We start from the raw sequence: 17733 nt of genomic DNA, 5'->3' as shown, positions 1-17733 counted from the left end.
GAAATTCTCTATTCAGTATAGTACTGAACTGGTTTAAAAGACCTAAATCTCTGTCATGGCATCCTGAAAAAGACTTTTCCAGCTTAGCAACTCAGTCTTAATTATTTGATTCACAATGACAGAACAGCTGGAATATTAAGATTCTCAGACCCTCACAGAATAAGGTCTCTAAGGGTGTAAAATACAATATTTGGCTCTTTTTAAGTTAAGCTTGTACTGGTAAACTTTTAGTGAATTGTACAAAATTAACTGTACCAGTCAGAAAAAGAAAAAAAAAAAAAGCTATTGCGCCAAATAAAGCATCCACACTGCTAACAGCCAAAAAGTGACACTTCTGGAAAATTTCATTTAGAGCTAGTTTTCATTCAACTATTTAGGGGCTTACTATGGACCAGACACTGCTCGTCATATGGGGGGGAAACAGTTTTGCTGCTTTTAAAAGTTTGAAAACACTATATTATAACTTTAAATCTAGGAGTATCTGATTGTATGGAAGCAAAAAACACCCGCTCTTATTCTGGGTGAATCAGAAGAGTCAATTACATAGTACCTGTCAGGGTATAATTTGGTTCTATCACCAAAATAAATTGGCATATAAAATCAATACTGTAAAAACTTTCTGAGTACAGACCACGATGAAAAGCATATTATCTGTAAAAAAAAAAAAAAAGCTGTAAGAGTCTGTTTTAGCTACTAAACAGAAATGCTTTCTCAATCATCAGAGCTATTTTCCCTAAATTAAGACTAGCCCAATTCACTTTGCTTGTATAAGATCTGAAAATGGGGACATCTTGCTCCTTTCAGTGAAAACCATCCCCAGCAAACAAAGCCTATAAAGTATCATTTGGGCAATATGTATCAAAAGGCACTGTTCCTAATCGGCTGTGGGATTAGAGGGGGAAAAAGGCACTGTTTCATAGCTTTGTCTCAATGCTGGGTGCACATTAGCATTACCTAGGCTCGTCTCAAGCAATTAAATGAGAATCTCTGGAGAAGGGGACCCAGGCATCAGGTGATTCTAAGCGGGAAGGCAGAAATGAAAACCACTGATCCAACTCTTTCTCACTTCTGAGCAGTGATATTATATGGAGCAGGGAAACACTGTGCTGAAATCATCACCATTTCTGTACTCTTTATAATTAGTTCAACATTGAAATGCTATGGCTTTCTGCCCTTCACAAGACAATAACAGACTCACATAATAGGATGGCTTGATCACAGGCTACTTGTGTTCTCTCAAAAGCAACTATACTATTCAAAGCTTAGCTTTTATTTATACAGCATGACAACTCAGTTTTCTCTCCAATCCCAGGACCAGTTCCCCCAAGACTGTGGGCTAAAAGCACCAGTGTACTGATAGAGAGATGCTGTTGGTTCACTGAATTCCCAACAAAGGTATTCTACAATGTCTGCAATGCTGGCTCTCCACTTCCTACTTCAATGGCTGCTATTTAGGACCCTCTCTGGACCTACTACTGACAGCCACCACGATTATCTCTAATTTCTTCCCCTCATTTCTCCCACCTTTACATAGTCTCTGGTTTCCTGTCAGTTTCTTCTTCTACATCTCAGCTAAAACATCCCTAGCCAGAGTTCTCATTCATTTGTCACATGAGACCACTAGACATAATCTTCACTCTAGGTCCTGATATACCCCTAATTCAGACCACCTCCTACTCCACTAATTTCTTTCTTTCTTCTCTCTCTCACTCTCTCTCTCTCTGTTTCTCTTAGAACTAGGACTTCAAATTAGATTTTTAAGTACCTATGAAGTGAATCATTAACTAGAACATTCCCAGTTCTTGGGAGTGTCTATAAAATTATGTATAAATTCTTTATTAAGGTGAATACTACATCTTAATTCCACTCTCAAGCAATGATGCTTTCTTCACCTACTTAGAAAAAGAATGTTGTGTCCATTATGATACATATTTTTTTAAATACACAGAATCCTATAAAAATCCCAAAAACAAATTTTGGAAAAATAGAAAAGCCCATTCTAAAATTCATATGGAATCTCAAGGGTCCCCCAATAGCCAAAACAATCTTTTTTTTTTTTTTTTTTTTTTTTTTTTTTTTTAATGCTTGATCTCATTTTATTTGATTAGGCAAATTATAGAACAAAGGCATGAAATGTATTACTATACCAATGTAAACTCCAAAATGTGAATCTCATTATAGCTGTGGCCTTGAGGCCTTTTAATGTTGAATCAAACTAACAAGTTCAAGTAGTTCAAAAGAATGTTCACACATACACACACTCACACACATGTACACTCACACACAGGTGTTAATTAGCTCTTTTGCAAAGGAAAGCTTAACCCCTTGTGCTATAATTCAGGGAAAAAAAGAGAAACAGCAACATCAGTCAATTTGTGAAAATAATAAAAATAATCAAGCTACTTGGATGTTGCAGCAATTTCTTTTTTTTTTTTTTTCTTTTATTGTAATTATTATTATTATTATTATTATTATACTTTAGGTTTTATGGTACATGTGCCCAATGTGCAGTAAGTTACATATGTATACATGTGCCATGCTGGTGCACTGCACCCACCAACTCGTCATCTAAGGAGGACAAACCTAAACGTCTCAAACCTGGATTTCAAAACTTACTACAAAGCTACAAGAATCAAGTCAGTATGGTACTGGCATACAGACAGACATATAGAGCAATGAAAAGAAAAGAGCCCGGAAATAAACCTTCACATATATAGTCAAATGATTCTTGACAAAGGTGCCAAGACTATTCAACGGGCAAAGGACAGTCTTTTCAACCAATGGTGCTAGAAAAACTGGATAGCCACATGCCAAAAAAACGAAGCCAGGCGTTTATCTTAAACCATACATGAAAATTAAATCGAATGAATCATAGTTCCACTCTGTGAGAGAACACAGAAAAACAAAATTTTTAAAATGAATCATAGAGCTAAGTGTAAGAGCTAAAAGTATACAATTCCAACAAAGGAACACAGGGGGAAACTTTCAGAACATCAAATTTGGCAATGTTTTCTTAGATATGACACCAAAAGCACAGACAACAAAAGATAAATTAGACTTTATCAAAATTAAAAACTTGTGAGCGAGGCATGGCGGCACATGCCTGTCTTCCCAGCTACTTGGGAGGATAAGCTGGGGGGATCCCTTGTATCCCAGGGACGGAAGCTACAGTGAGTTGTGTCCAAAGCCCTGAACTCCAGACTGGTGTACAGAATGAGACCTGTCTCAAAAAAATCCAAAAATTAAAAACTTTCTGTAAAGAACACTATCAACAAAGTGAAAAGGCACCTGACAGGATAGGATAAAATATATATAAATCACATAACTGATAAGGAATTGATATCCAGAACACATAAAGAACTCCTACAACTCAACAACAACGAAAGAAGCAACCCAATTAAAAAATGGGCAAAGGGCTTTGAATAGACATTTCTCCAAAAATAGACAAATGGCCAATAAGCACTTTAAAAGATGTTCTATATCAATAATGGCTAGTGACATGCAAATATTTTACAGATACACTCTCTCTCCTTGCCCCTCAGCATATGAAGTTTCTGACGCCACCACAGTGATATTATGAAATACATATTTGGTCTTCGTCCTGATTCCTGTCATACAACTTCTAAAAACCTTAGAATCTCCAAAATCTGTCTTTTTTGTATGCTAATGGTGACTGACAGTTAGAGTTGATCATCACAAGGGCATGATTAGAGGGTTGGGACTTTCAGTCCAACCCCCAACCTCAGGGAAAGGAGAGGGGCTAAAGGTCAAGTTGATCACCAATGGCCAACAGTTTAACCAATCATGCACATAATGAAGTCTCCAAAAAACCTAGGACACGGTTAAGTGAGCTTCTAGGTAACCGAACACATGGAAGTTGCTGGAGGGTGGTGCACCAAGGAAGGGCAGAGAAGCTCTGTGCCCCTTCCCCCATACCTCACCACAGGCATCTCTTCAACTGTATCCTTTGTGATATCCTTTATAATAAACAAGTAAACATGTTTTCCTGAGATCTGTAAGCTGCTCCAGCAAATTTATCAAACCCAAAGAGGGGATCATGAGATCCCCAAATTGAAGCCAGTCAGTCAAAAGTTCCAGAGGCCCAAACGTATGGCTGGTATCTGAAGGGGTGGGAAGGCAGTCTTGAGGAATGTTTTTAATCTTTCTGTGTCAAGTTTAAATGCATATTCCTAGATTTTGGTTTTTGACCAATTTGAGTCACCACTGAATTGAGATAATTTAACTGTGTTGTTATTATAGTTATGTTAAAGCGAACTAAATATGGTCTGAGAAGGACTCTGTACTTCTAAATCTGAGTCCCTGTGGGTGAACCCTAACTCAGCTTAAAAGGCAGACAAGACTGAAAACCTAAAGAGTATGCAGTTGTAACAACAGCTGAGTCTTGGCCAATCCCAGCAGCCATACTTCAACTAATCATAGACTGCTGAGTGTTCAAACAAGGCAAACGTCACCCTGTAACCAATTCAGGTGTTTCTGTACCTCACTTCTGATTTTTTTTTTTTTTAACAACACTTTCCCTTTTTTTTGGTCTATAAATTTGTTCTGACCAGAAGGTACCCCTGGAGTCTCTCTGAATTTGCCATGATTCTGGGGGATGCCTGCACCAGTCGTTCACTGCTCAATTAAACTCCTTTAAATGTAATTTGACTACGTTTTAATTTTAACAGTTATGAATATATTTCACAGTCCTGATGTCTATCACATTTACTTTGTATTTCCCCTTTCCTGACTTTCTCTCAGGGATGTCAGCTGCTTTCTGCAGTTATTAATCTCTAGATTACCTCCGCATCCTCCTTTTTATTTTTATTTTTTGTAGAGACCAAGTCTCACTATGCTGCCCAGGCTCATCTCGAACTCCTGGGCTCAAGTTATCCTTCCACCTCAGGCTCCCAAAGTGCTAGGATTACAGGTGTGAGCCACAATGCCCAGCCTCAGCATCCCCCTTATTAATCATTCAGCCAGTATAACAAATTCATGTATTAAAAATCCTCTCCATTTGAAATAGTTTAGTGTAATTTATTTCTTACTATAAGACTTTGACAACTGCACTAAACAGGCATGTGAAAATTTGAAACTGAACTATAAAAGAAAATGGGCAATTTTCATGGTGATCAAGAGTAACCAGATGTGGAGTAATAAACAGAATTTTGAATAATATAGTATAGTACTTGAAACTGGAGAAACACTGGCAATGAAGAGAAATGGAAATATGTTTTACATGAAAAGTATAACAAAATGTTGGCAACACAGTTTCTTCAATATGTCACCTACTTAGGGGTTTTCTATGAAACAAACTACTTCACAGAGAACACGCACACAAGGGAGACAGAATTCAGATAGCTTGAGAGTTCATCATTCTTCACAGAGAAAAGGGTCCATCAACTGATGAAAAGTTTGGAAATCAGACTCAGCCCTTCGTGTTACCTCATTATAAGCATGACTAGACATCAGAGGAAAAAAAAACAATAAATAAATGTATGCACTGAGAAAAATAGTTTGTTGGTTTAGTGAGTAAATTACAACAAATTTCTTTTTTTTTTTTTTTTGGAGACAGGGTCTCACTCTGCCGCCAAAGCTGGAGTGCAGTGGCACAAGCATGGCTCACTGCAGCCTTGACCTTCTGGACTCAGGGGATGCTCCCACTTTAGCCTCCCAATCAGGTGAGATGAGAGGCCCACGCCGCCATACCCGTCTAATTTTTGTAGAGATGGGGTTTCCCCATGTTGCCCAGACTGGTCTGAAACTCCTGAGCGCAAGCCAACTGCCCACCTCAGCCTCCCAAAGTGCTGGGATTACAAGCATGAGCCACCTCACCCAGCCCAACATTTTTATTTTCTAATAGTCATTCTATATATCAATTTATAATATTCATTCTTTATACTTAATTGATTCTATTTGCTTTAAATATAACTAAGTTAATCTCTCTTTACTATTCACTGAGAAAATTTAAAATGACCATCATCTACAAGACGTGTGTGTTGTTGGCTTTTTATCGATTGCTGAGTCACTGAAATTCACAGTTCTTAGTTCTATAAAGATAGCTAGCCTTTGTATGCTACACTTCATAGTTTGTGACTTTTAAGTAAATTTTTTCATTTGATCTCTTATAAAAACGGTCCTGAATCAAGCTTGTCCTCTCATTTCTCTCCCAGCAATCGGCATGCTCCCGTCCACTACAATAAATCTGAATAGACATATATACCCATTTGCCTGACTAAACTCAAGACAATATTATACATGTCTACTACGGTACTTAACCTCTCTGCTGAGCTCTCCCTCAGAGTTCTGTCTGCTCACTTCCCCCGCAACACACTCTGAATCACATATACATTTTTGCAGGAACTATCACAAGCACTTTAAATTGAAGAGTCAAACTGCACAATTTCTTCATTATTCTTAAAACTTACCTGTTCTATTTCTCATCCTAAAATTTACTGACACATGCTAATCTCTGCAGCTGAACTGAATTAGCAATTTTCAGAACCATAAAAATCTAAAAATCTGAATGTCACAACCAGATAAAAAATAAATTAGTGGCACTAAAGTGAGTTTCTCCCCCAAATCTATGGGAAATAAATGAAGTGTGATATTCCCAAGAGGTAAACTGGCAAGAAAAATGCTGACAGAGTTTTTCGGGACATCTTAAAACAGATGAGAGGTAGCCAGAGAAATAAACAAGAATCTCCCAGGATGCATCCAAAAGAAACAGCTGTTCAAATGTAAAAGACAAAATCCTAAACCTTTTTCCTCTGACAGGATTTAAGTGAAAATGAACATCATCAACAAAAGACTGAGCCTACATAAAACAGAAGTAAAGAAATGCTTACAAAATCACAATCAGTTTGGTTCTTACAAAATTCTTTAGCTTGCTGTAATAGTGCTGAATTAATACTTAGATAAACTGTGGGTTCTAGCCATGTGAATTTGCCAAACAGAATGTAAAACTTAGGGTGAGAAGTCTGAAAAATAATTGTACTTAACCATCACTCTTGCAGCAACATTTAAAAACTAAGCACAGAAATGTCAAAAGAAAATAAATGGAATTTTTTTCGGCTACAGGCAATACAAAGAGAAGCATAACCAAACACATAAAAGCTGCTTTAGGCACATTTCAAGGTAAGTTACAGGACTGCATAAAAGATTAAACACCTAGGCCAGGCACGGTGGCTCACACCTGTAATCCTAGCACTCTGGGAGGCCAAGGCAGGCGGGCTGCTTGAACTCAGGAGTTCGAGACCAGCCTGAGCAACATGAGGAAACCCAGTTTCTACAAAAAAATACAAAAAGTCAGTTAGTCCCAGCTACTCTCAGGAGGCTAAGGCAGGAGGACAGTTTGAGCCTGGGAGGTGGAGACTGCAGTGAACAGAAAACACACTGCACTCCAGTTATGGGTGACAGAGTAAAACCTTGGCAAAAAAAAAAAAAAAAAAAAAAAAAGGAAGGATGGAAAGAGAGAGAGAGAGAGAGATGAAACACCTATTAGAAAAACATTTGGTCAAGGTTGCTTTATAAATATGGTTGCAACTAATTTTTTAAATAAAAACAAAAAATGACCAAAAGAGCTGAACACTCTTCCAATCAAGTATCACATTAAAATAAATCTCAACAATTAGAGAAGCCTACCATGATTCTTTGGAAGCTGCATTCATGGTACATGGGGACTTGGTGTGGGTTTGGACACCTGCAGTACTGACTGCACTGAGTTGGTCCCCTTGGGGACAAATCCTCCATTTTGTTTTTTTAAGTTGATAGTATGTGTAAGTTCTTAAAAATCTACTTTTTGTTAAAAATGTCAACAAATATTGTCATTAAACACTTTACAAATAACATGCCTTTGCAAATGTCATTAATTTAAAAGTAAGTTACAAAGGCCTATAAAATATTCATATTTATATTTGTGATATGCTAAAGAATCCTGGTAAGCTCACCTCAAATACTGCCTTAGATGGACATGATGTGTTTCAAAGTGGGGGCCATGGGGAGTGTAAAAACTATAAATTTTGCTTTTTTTAAATTAAATTCAATACTCATCTATTTCAACAATGAAATGTGATGTTTTCTTAAAGCAAACTTTCACAGCTTCCTCTATGTTATCATGGTTAACAAGTATGCATCAAACTCAGAATTTATATTCTTCACAAAAGGTAACAAAAAGAAAAAAAAGCATACGCAGTAAGGAAAAATCACTTTTCAACTTCATTCGGTTTTTTTTTTTCCTTTGAGACAGGGTCTCACTCTGCCGCCCAGGCTGGAGTGTAATTGTGTGATCCCAGCTCACTGCAGCCTCAATACCCCAGTCTCAAGCAGTCCTCTCACCTCAGCCTCCCAAGTAGCTGGGACTACAAGTGTGTGCCATCACACCTAGCTAGTATTTTTTACATCTTTTGTAGAGACAGGGTCTCAGAAGGGCACCATGGGCCGCCCAGGCTGGAGTGTAATTGTGTGATCCCAGCTCACTGCAGCCTCAACACCCCAGTCTCAAGCGATCCTCTCACCTCAGCCTCCCAAGTAGCTGGGACTACAAGTGTGTGCCATCACACCTAGCTAGTATTTTTTACATCTTTTGTAGAGACAGGGTCTCAGAAGCGCACCATGGCTCAAGCCTATAATCCCACTACTTTGTGAGGCTGAGGCTGGAGGACTGTATGAGGCCAGGATTTAGAAACAAAACCTGCCTTGGCAACAAAGCAAGTCCCATCTCTGCAAAAACTTAAAAAATTAGTCAGTCATCATGGAGCTCGCATACAGTCCCAGCTACCTGAAGAACTGCTTGAGTCCAGGGGGTCAAGGCTGCGGTGAGCTATGATCACACTGCTGCACTCCAGCCTGGGTGACAGAGTGAGGCCTTGTCTCTAAAAATAAAAAATAAATAAAAAAACAGCTTACAAAGGCTGGAGCAGTCAGTCAATGAACAATTATGAGACAACACAGAGAAATTCTCCTTAGTAAATAAAACAAGATTCCCAGAAGCTGGATAAAGCAAAAATGGGCGTTGGGACCATCCATCATTTGAAACTCATCCTTTACTAATGATGAAAATTGTGCTTTGTTAAACAGACGCTTGAAGGCAGCATGCTCTTTAAGAGTCATCACCACTCCCTAATCTCAAGTACCCAGGGGCACAAACACTGCAGAAGGCCGCAGGGACCTCTGCCTAGGAAAACCAGAGACCTTTGTTCATGTGTTTATCTCCTGACCTTCTCTCCACTATCATCCTATGACCCTGCCACATCCCCCTCTCCGAGAAACACCCAAGAATCATCAATAAATACTTCATAAAAAAAAATAAAAAGACATACACACAGCCAACAAATGCATGAAAAGAAAAGATGCTCAACATCACTTATCATCAGGGAATCGCAAATTAAAACCACACTGAGATACCATGTTACATCAATCAAAATGGCTATTACTAAAAAGTCAAAAGACAAAAGATTGGGGTGTGGAGGTGGAGAAAAGGGAACACTTATACATGTTGGTGTGAATGTAAATTAATTCAACCTCTACGGAAAACAGTATGGAGATTTCTCAAAGAACTAAAAATTAAGTTACTATTCCACCCAGCAATCCTGCTGCTGAGTATCTACCCAAAAGAAAAGAAAGCATTCTATAAAAAAGACATTTGCACTCAGATGTTTACTGCAGCACTATTCACAATAGCAAAGTCTTTGGTCCAACCTAAGTGTCCACAAACGGTGGACTGGATAAAGAAAATGTGGTACATATACACCATGGAATACTATGTAGCCAGAAAAACTAATAAAATCATGTCTTTTGCAGCAAAAAAAAAAAAAAAAAAAAAAAACAAAAAAAAAAAAAAGAAAATTGTGGTGTAACAATAAGCATCACGATCAAGCAATACTCCTCAGTGAAGAACTCTGCTTAGTATTTCCAGAGACAATAAAGAATCTAACCAGTGGATCATATACCATCACTATCTCAGCTACTATATATTATATGCTATAGAAGGAGTTCCTCTCCCAGAAAAAAACAGACAGCCAAATGAAATCCAGAAACAGCAGGCAGATAACACCTATTACCTCACTTCTTTGGCATCATTTTGAGCATGTCTTCTCACTTAATTACTGTGAATATAGCTCCAAAAGCCTAGAAGTCTAGATAATGATGCCAAGAGAAAAAAGAAAAGACCTAGATTTTGATCCTAGTTAGTCAGCGCCAGTTTGGTCTGTTTTGTAATTGCTACTTCGTGAAAATTAACTAAGTTAAAGCAAATCTGCATCACCAATTAAGCAATAAGTAGGAGTCTCTTTTGTTTTTACTTTTCTTGAGAAGTAATTTTAAATAATTCAAACTTCTCTTAAAAAAAAAAACAATGAAACAAGGCAAAGTTTGGGTAATTTTAAATCTAAAATAGTTTTATAATTTTCCATAACAACAACTGGCTACTTTCAAGTTAGTGTCCAAAACCCATGGAAGTCTTAAAGAAAATTCTGATCTCATCTAACAAAAGCTGCTCATTCACAAAGAAGAAAACTGGACATTAATAGGAACTTCCAAAGGTTAAACTATGAAACAGTGGTAGGAGGGTTGGAACTCTAAATTAGAGAGTCTCTTCTCCTGACTCCCTAGAGAGTGCACTTCCCCAGGGAGATTTACTTTGCAATCTGCCACCAAAGGATACTTTTAAATTCCAAACTATTTACTCTTCCCAGAGAACAGACATGCTGGGTTTCAAGATTGTTCAAAAGTGTTGCCATTTCAGGGAAACTGAAAAGAATCTATGCCTATAAAGACTCTGTCTCACCAATTTACCATTGTCTGAAATGTCATAGTCTAAAGTCCTTGACTAATTAAACAAAATCTCCAGAGAGGACAAAGCTAGAAAGAACTACAGCTCATGTAAAAAAGGGAAATGCACATTAAGCCTTAAAACTTGGCACATACACAGGTGTGGTGAAGCACCTGTGGATGTGTAAAATCCTGTCTTAACAAAGAGAAAGAAGCAGGTAATGAGATTGCAGAGGAGGTTGGAAACAATATTCTTCATTTTCCCTCTTTCATGTTTCAAAGTTATGAAGTTCACTTTTCTTCAGCTTAGCTTCTTTCACTTAGACCTTAGTAGATTGAGTGTCAAACATTGAGTCACAGACATAGGTAGTTACTTTGGACAAAAAGATTTAATTCACAGAAGAAGGGGAGACTGTCACATCAAAAAGGACATGTAGCTAAAAAATAGTTTCTTTGATCTTATCCTCAGTTGACTGAATCTGTTTTGTATAGAAGAATAAAATAAATTACCGCCAACAGAAAATAACCAAGCCTAATATCCTACTTTTATCCAAACATCAGAAAAGGCAAAGACATGGAAGACATTTCAAACTCTTGGAGATAGCTTCTAAGTTTCACACGAAATCTCGACAGGTAGCCAAATAAAAGAATTAGCAGGCAAGGATACATGCACACACACACATGCATATATATATGTATAAATCTTGAGGAGAACGAAGTCTGGCAGGAATACAAATAATAAATGCAACTTACTAAATTTAGGAAATCCTGTTCTGAGGCAGGAATTTACACAATCATCATAACAACGCTCTTACAGGGCAGCAGAATTCTAATTTCCCCCTATATAACAGCTGAAGAAACGAAGTTCCAGAGATATTAAATAATTTACCCAATATCATATAACCAGAAAGTAACAAAGCCAGCCCTAGAACCTATGGTTTGACTTCAAGCCTATAATCCTTTCCCCTCTATTTTGAAGGCTCTTCTTTCCATTACCATCCATGAACTTGGTGGGGCACAGAGATATGACTAAGAAAATGTCTTTCCAAAAGAAACACAATTGTCTTAAGACCACCCTCCCATGGAAGCTCATCAAATAATCACAAAAGATTAATCACGGAAAAGAGAAGAGACTAAAGCCATGACCACATCAAGACAGACTTTTCATTTTACTTCTGAGGGTAACTCTTAAGAGATTCTCTAGGAGATTTAACATTCATAATAAGACAACCTTTGTTCACGCTGAAGTCTCATTCCTCACCTTCCCGCCACCTCCCAGGAGCTCAGAGGAACTTTGTCTCAGACTACTGTAATTTGGACTCATTCATTTCACCTAAAAACCATTTACTTCCCCTCTAAAATTTCCGATAGGCCATTCCCCACCCTGCTTCCCTCTTCCCTATGAAGAGGGTACTCAAGCCTCAACCATCTCTCCCTTCTTTGCGTTTCGTATGTGTAGGACTCTCATGTGTCCATGCACATTGATAAATCTGTATGCCTTTTTCTCCTATTAATCTATCATCAGTCATTTCAGCAAACCCTCAGAGTGGGCAGAAGGGAAGCTTTGCATCTGCCCCTACAAACTGTTTCAACTGTGAAACCTAAAAAAAAACTTGAGTTTCCCAAGGAACTCTTCATTTTTCTAGGTATGCTAGTTTAGAAAAACTTCCTCACCATATCAACAAATGTTAACACATTGCTAGGAGACAGACGAATCCATAGAAGCTTCCCTCTGTCTGAAAGGATGGAGGGGAAAAAGGGGCATTGAACCAGGTGTGATTTACTGGGTTCATTCATCAGATTAGGCAAAATGGTGGCAAAACAGACCACAAAAGAATGCAACACAATATTTGGTGGCCATTGTCCCTGGTATTCATGTACTCTGGTTTCTAAAGGCGCCTGGTAAAATGGCATATAGAACAGCACTTGAGGATTCAACAAGTGAGATGCTAGGAGACCATCTTTTCTTAAATGCAAACTATGCATTTGCGAGCAGCCTAACTTTCAGAAAACTTAAGTCCTTTGGGCCAACTGCTTGGGTCAAATCACAACTTAAACAGTAAGAATTTCAAATGGAAAACTAAGCTATTTCCCTTACATGCCAGTTATCAACTGCTTGTCTTTCATATCAAAATTCACCCTGTTTGCCTGTAATAAGAAAATGGATCTAAGCTCTATAAATATTTTAACATTTCAGCTGACACAACATTAAGTTTTGTCAGTAGAAGGCTCTAGAGATATGTAGGAGGAAAGGGTTTTGCTCCCTGGTTCCTGGTTGCTCCTGCAGCCCAGATAGCTTCTCTAAAAGATGGCTTCTCTAGTGACATGCTCCCCTCATGGACATAGCTTCATCAGAGCAAGATTTCTGCTTCAGTGCACAGCAAGCAACAGTACCCAGCAGCCAAGAGCTATCCGTATTCCCTCAGGAAGACACACAGCAAAGTGGCTTTTCTAAGAAACCTCCCTGCGAACAGCTTTCCCTCGGCACCCTAGAGGGCAGAATTCTCACGAGTTCTAAGGGTGGATTTTCAGTGTAAGTTCCACTGAAATGGCACCACTCCCATTCAGAAAGCCACACCATGCCCTCTCCAACAAGGTCAAGATCTTAGCCCAGGGTAGGGGTAGCAGTCTCTCACCTAAAACTACCACAAAAAAATAAGAGGTAGGTTTGGTAGGCCTTTTTTGGATGTAGAGACAACATATATACTACATCTGAATGTGCCACCTTAACCGACTACAGAGTCACCTAGGAAGTTTCCAATTTTGAGTAAGGAACACAATATATGAAGGTTCTACAGCAAATTTGGGATGGGCAGTGCAAGCTGCTCTACCACTTGGGACTTCTGATCCAGTAGATCTAATGTTTTGAGTTGTCTGTGGGAAATAGACATGCGGTAAGGAGCCTTTTAGCCAGTGTGCACTGCATCAGCTCTTGGCTATAAGAGATTGGTGCTGGAGAAGAAAGCTTTCCCCAATACTTCATAGTGCACATTTCCAGCAAGTTCCAGAACAAAGAGTTTCAGCAAGTTCTGAACAGTACCACAGTGGCTCTTCTACCACAGCCTTTGGCTCAACCCTACAGAGAAAGGCTCCCTATCTGAGCCTCTACTCAGCCCTAAGGTAAGCATTTGCTGTTTATATCTTATATTCTTGAGAGTGCATAGTTTTTCTCTCCTGATTAGACTCAGATTAATACACCTTCATAGTAAAGTTGAGAGGTTGTGTTCAGTCTAAGAAACCCAACACAAGAACCTCATTTAAACAATCAGGAGCTCATTTTGTTTTGTTTTCAATGTTTAAAACTCAAAATTATATAGGAATGATTTAGACTAAGTTTAGGTATAGCACTAAGTTCTTGACAAATGTATTTATATATTCATTAATAGGGCTATTTCTGTCACGGTTTGGCAAACTGTACATTCCTTTTCCAAACATTCTATAGTCTAAAATATAATTAATCAGCACATGGCCAGGAGATCAAGGCCAATCTGAGCAACATAGCAAGACCCCATCTCTACAAAAAATTTAACCAAAAAAAAAAAAATTAGCCGGGCATGGTGGCATGAGCCTGTGGTCTCAGCTAACTGGGAAGCTGAGGCATGAAGATCACTTGAGCCCAGGAGTTAGAGGTTACAGTGAGCTATGATCACGCCACTGTACTCCAGCCTGGGCCACGGAGCAAGACCCTGTCTCTAAAAAAATAACAAAGAAGGAATAAAAATTGTCTCTAAAAAATAATGAAGAATAAAAAATAAAATCAGCCCCTAACTTATAATCACCACCTTTAGCATTATTTTTAGTAATTCCTGATCTCTCCTATTATTCAAGCTCTAAAAGGCCTAAAATATGGAGGCTAAAATCACAAATAATGTTATAAAAATGATTTTCATTATCAAAAGAGTAGCTCTTACATGTAAATACTGATAATCTCACACAGTTAGGTCAATGTTATTGGCTTGACTCAGTCGACATTCTGCAAGGGACTTTATAACTCTAGCCAACTTTTAACCACAAGGAAATCCAAGCAGGCTTGCAACAGTAGTTCGGTGCAAGCTAAACAATATATCTTTGCAAACAGCTTAAGTGCAAGGAACACATAGGAACATCCTCCTTAAACAGTATCTGAATGTCTGTTGTTACTATTAAGTAGCAATACACTAAGGGGTTCACAATTCTTTTAACAGTTCAACAAAAACTTAAGCCTATCAAATTACAATAATCGACTTAGAAAACAACCAAACCAACAAACAAAAAATCCCACTGATGCTACTCAAGAGGGGAAGACACCAAGTTTTCACATAAGTAGAAAATAACCATTAATGCTTCACCCAAAAGGGGTGGAAGAGAGCAGCAGATTAAGCATGGAAAAGCAAATCAGTCCTTTGTGGGGGGCTTTTCAGTAAACTTTAGAATAAAACTCTAACTTCTTAAACAATGAAAATGAAAACTAAATATCACTGACAGTTAATTTTTAATGACTCCAAAATGAAATGTGTGAAATTTGTTAGTAGCCATCTTTATGAATGGTTAAGTCTGAAAAGAGCCAAAGACAAACTAGAAATTACTATACAAGTAATGTTTTATGTTACTGCTTAGGAGTCTCTTTAGAAAAACAAAAATGATGCTTTTACAAGGACATTTCTTATTTTTTTAAAAAAGGTTTATCTTACTTGAGAGAGTCCAGGGGACGATGCATGTCCCGGGGGCGTTGCCGCAAGATTTGGATGCCCCTTGTTTATTTCATGTGCTGAATAAGGGGATGGGGTAGGGGTTCCCGGCTGTCTTGCTACCTGTGTTACCTGTGAGGAAATCAATATTTAGTAAGAACATTATATTAGTAAATCAATCTTAATAAATACAGCTGAACTATCTGATTTTTAATTGGATTTCCTACCTCACAACTTACATTAAAATAAGCACCAGACTGAACAAACACTTAAAATTTTTAAAATTAAAAAAATAGAATTCTTTAAAAATATATACATGAATATTCTCATATTTGATAAAAGATTCTTGAAGCATGATCTCAAAACCAAAAATCATAAAGGAAAACACATGCTACAGGAAAGAAACAATACTTGAAACTACAAATTGTATGATACCATTTTGTAAAAGGAACAGAAAAGAAATAAATGGTTGAAAGAGGAGGGAGATGACTACAGAAGAGGAACAAGGAGATTTTTGAGGGTGACAGAACTATTCTGTATCATGCTTATAGTGAGAACTGAATGTCTCTGCTTGTCAAGACTTACGGATGCATACACTAAAAAGGGTGAATTTTACTAAACTACATCTCAATAAATCTAAACTCCAAAAATGGCAAGTTACTTATACGACATAATCTCATTTTTGTCTTTAAAACCATATATCTAGCCAGATGCTGTGGCTTATGCCTGTAATCCCAGCACTTTGGGAGGCCAACACAGGAAGACTGCTTAAGAACAGAAGTTTCAGACCAGCCTGTGCAACACAGCAAGACTTCATCCCTATTTTTAAAAAAAAATTTTTTTTCATTAGCTAGGCATGGTGGCATCCACCTGTAGACACAGCTACTCGGGAAGCTGAGGCAGAAGGACTGCTTGGGCCCAGGAGTTCAAGGCTTACGGTGAGCTATGATCACACCACTGTACTATACAACCTGGGTGACAGAGGAAGACCCTATCTCTTTAAATACAAAAAAATTTTTAAAAAGGACATCTAAATATACATATACATACACATGTGTAGGAATATTTCTATACACATATTTGTTAACGTATGCATATAATACACACACATACATCTAAAAACATGTATATGTAATATTTTTAAAGATCTGTAAGGAGATACACCAAAATCTTAACAGAAAGCATTATAGGTATTTATTTTCTCATTTATATTTTCTAATATAATACAATAATCACAAATTTATACAACTGAAAAATAATCAGCATGTTTTTATGTAACCAAAAATTTCATTTTCTCCATTTTTTGCAGGCAATAAATTGCTCATCAGCCCATGACAGATATGAAACCACTTTACTCAGACCCCTAGTGAAGTGTCTACCAATCAATCCTAGCCAGCTCTTCCCTCTTATAGTCTAATGCAGACTTAACACTGATGGTTTTGCAAACTTTCATGAATTATGGGCAGTTCTGTCCTCTGCTAAAATGAAAGAAGCCATTCTCCTTAAGCAATAGTTCTTAAATTTGAGAGGAACACAAATCCTTTGCCAATCTAGCATAAAATACAGACTTCTCAGAATCGTGTTATTAAGTGCATAAAACACATAGGATTATGACAACAAATGATCTATATTGAAATACAGGTATAAAAATATTAAAACAAATTCCTGACATAGTAATATATATTCTTCAGTGATGCGTTAAAAATAATAACTAATGGCAATTGTTGTTTATATTCATAATGCAAAGAAATGCTACAATTCATCATTAGACATATTCTCTATTTTCAGTTCATAGGTCTTCTGAATTTTATCATAAAGTTAAAAACTCCGCTCAGAGAAAAAGGAAAATGGCCTGGAATTCACTCAGTCAAAAGGTCTGAAGAAAATCTAGTCCCTGGTACTCTAACCTTCAAATCACTTATAACTCTCTAAACAGATATAAACATCTTCAGGATCAGCTACCTGATCCCAATACTGAAATCAAATGGACTCACACAGAACTAACTAGAACCAAAAGCTTACGAGTTAAAAGACACATAAATGATGCTACAATATGACCAAAGATTAACACTTAAAATAATTGTATCTAGTTTCATCCTTGTTTTTTAAATAACTTTGATTATGATTTTCTTGGGAAAATTTTGTTTCCAATTTTGAGTGACTATTACATTTATAAGGGCATAAAGTTTACCATGAAATGTAACAGCATATATAAATCTCACCAAGGAAATTTTTCAAAGGAGAAAAGTTGGATTGCTATTTAAACATCTACTTTAGAAAATTAATAACCAGAAAT

The 17733-nt window shown here is 37.4% G+C and overlaps 1 protein-coding gene across 39 annotated transcripts in view; it reads right to left on the bottom strand.

Annotated features, from left to right (window-relative positions):
- The window catches only part of EIF4G3 (eukaryotic translation initiation factor 4 gamma 3), a 366672-nt gene that overhangs the window by 223833 nt on the left and 125106 nt on the right, over nucleotides 1-17733 (bottom strand). For 33 of the 39 annotated variants that reach the window (XR_010138524.1, XR_010138525.1, XM_063719739.1 and 30 more), the window contains one exon: nucleotides 15441-15569. The exons of 4 other annotated variants lie outside the window; for them this stretch is intronic. Coding sequence is in view for 28 of the 35 variants with exons in the window: in XM_063719647.1 (XP_063575717.1) it covers nucleotides 15441-15569 (129 nt within the window). In the remaining 7 variants the exon portion in view is untranslated. Of the gene's footprint in view, nucleotides 1-8779; nucleotides 8858-15440; nucleotides 15570-17733 lie in introns of those variants that run through there. 2 more of the 39 variants (XM_063719743.1, XM_063719744.1) reach the window with 2 other exon arrangements.

The sequence above is a fragment of the Pongo abelii genome, chromosome 1 (genome assembly GCF_028885655.2).
Source record: "Pongo abelii isolate AG06213 chromosome 1, NHGRI_mPonAbe1-v2.0_pri, whole genome shotgun sequence".
Classification (NCBI taxonomy): Eukaryota; Metazoa; Chordata; class Mammalia; order Primates; family Hominidae; genus Pongo; species Pongo abelii.
The sequence above is the reverse complement of the archived record's forward strand: the minus strand, read 5'-3'. Positions and strand labels throughout refer to the sequence as shown.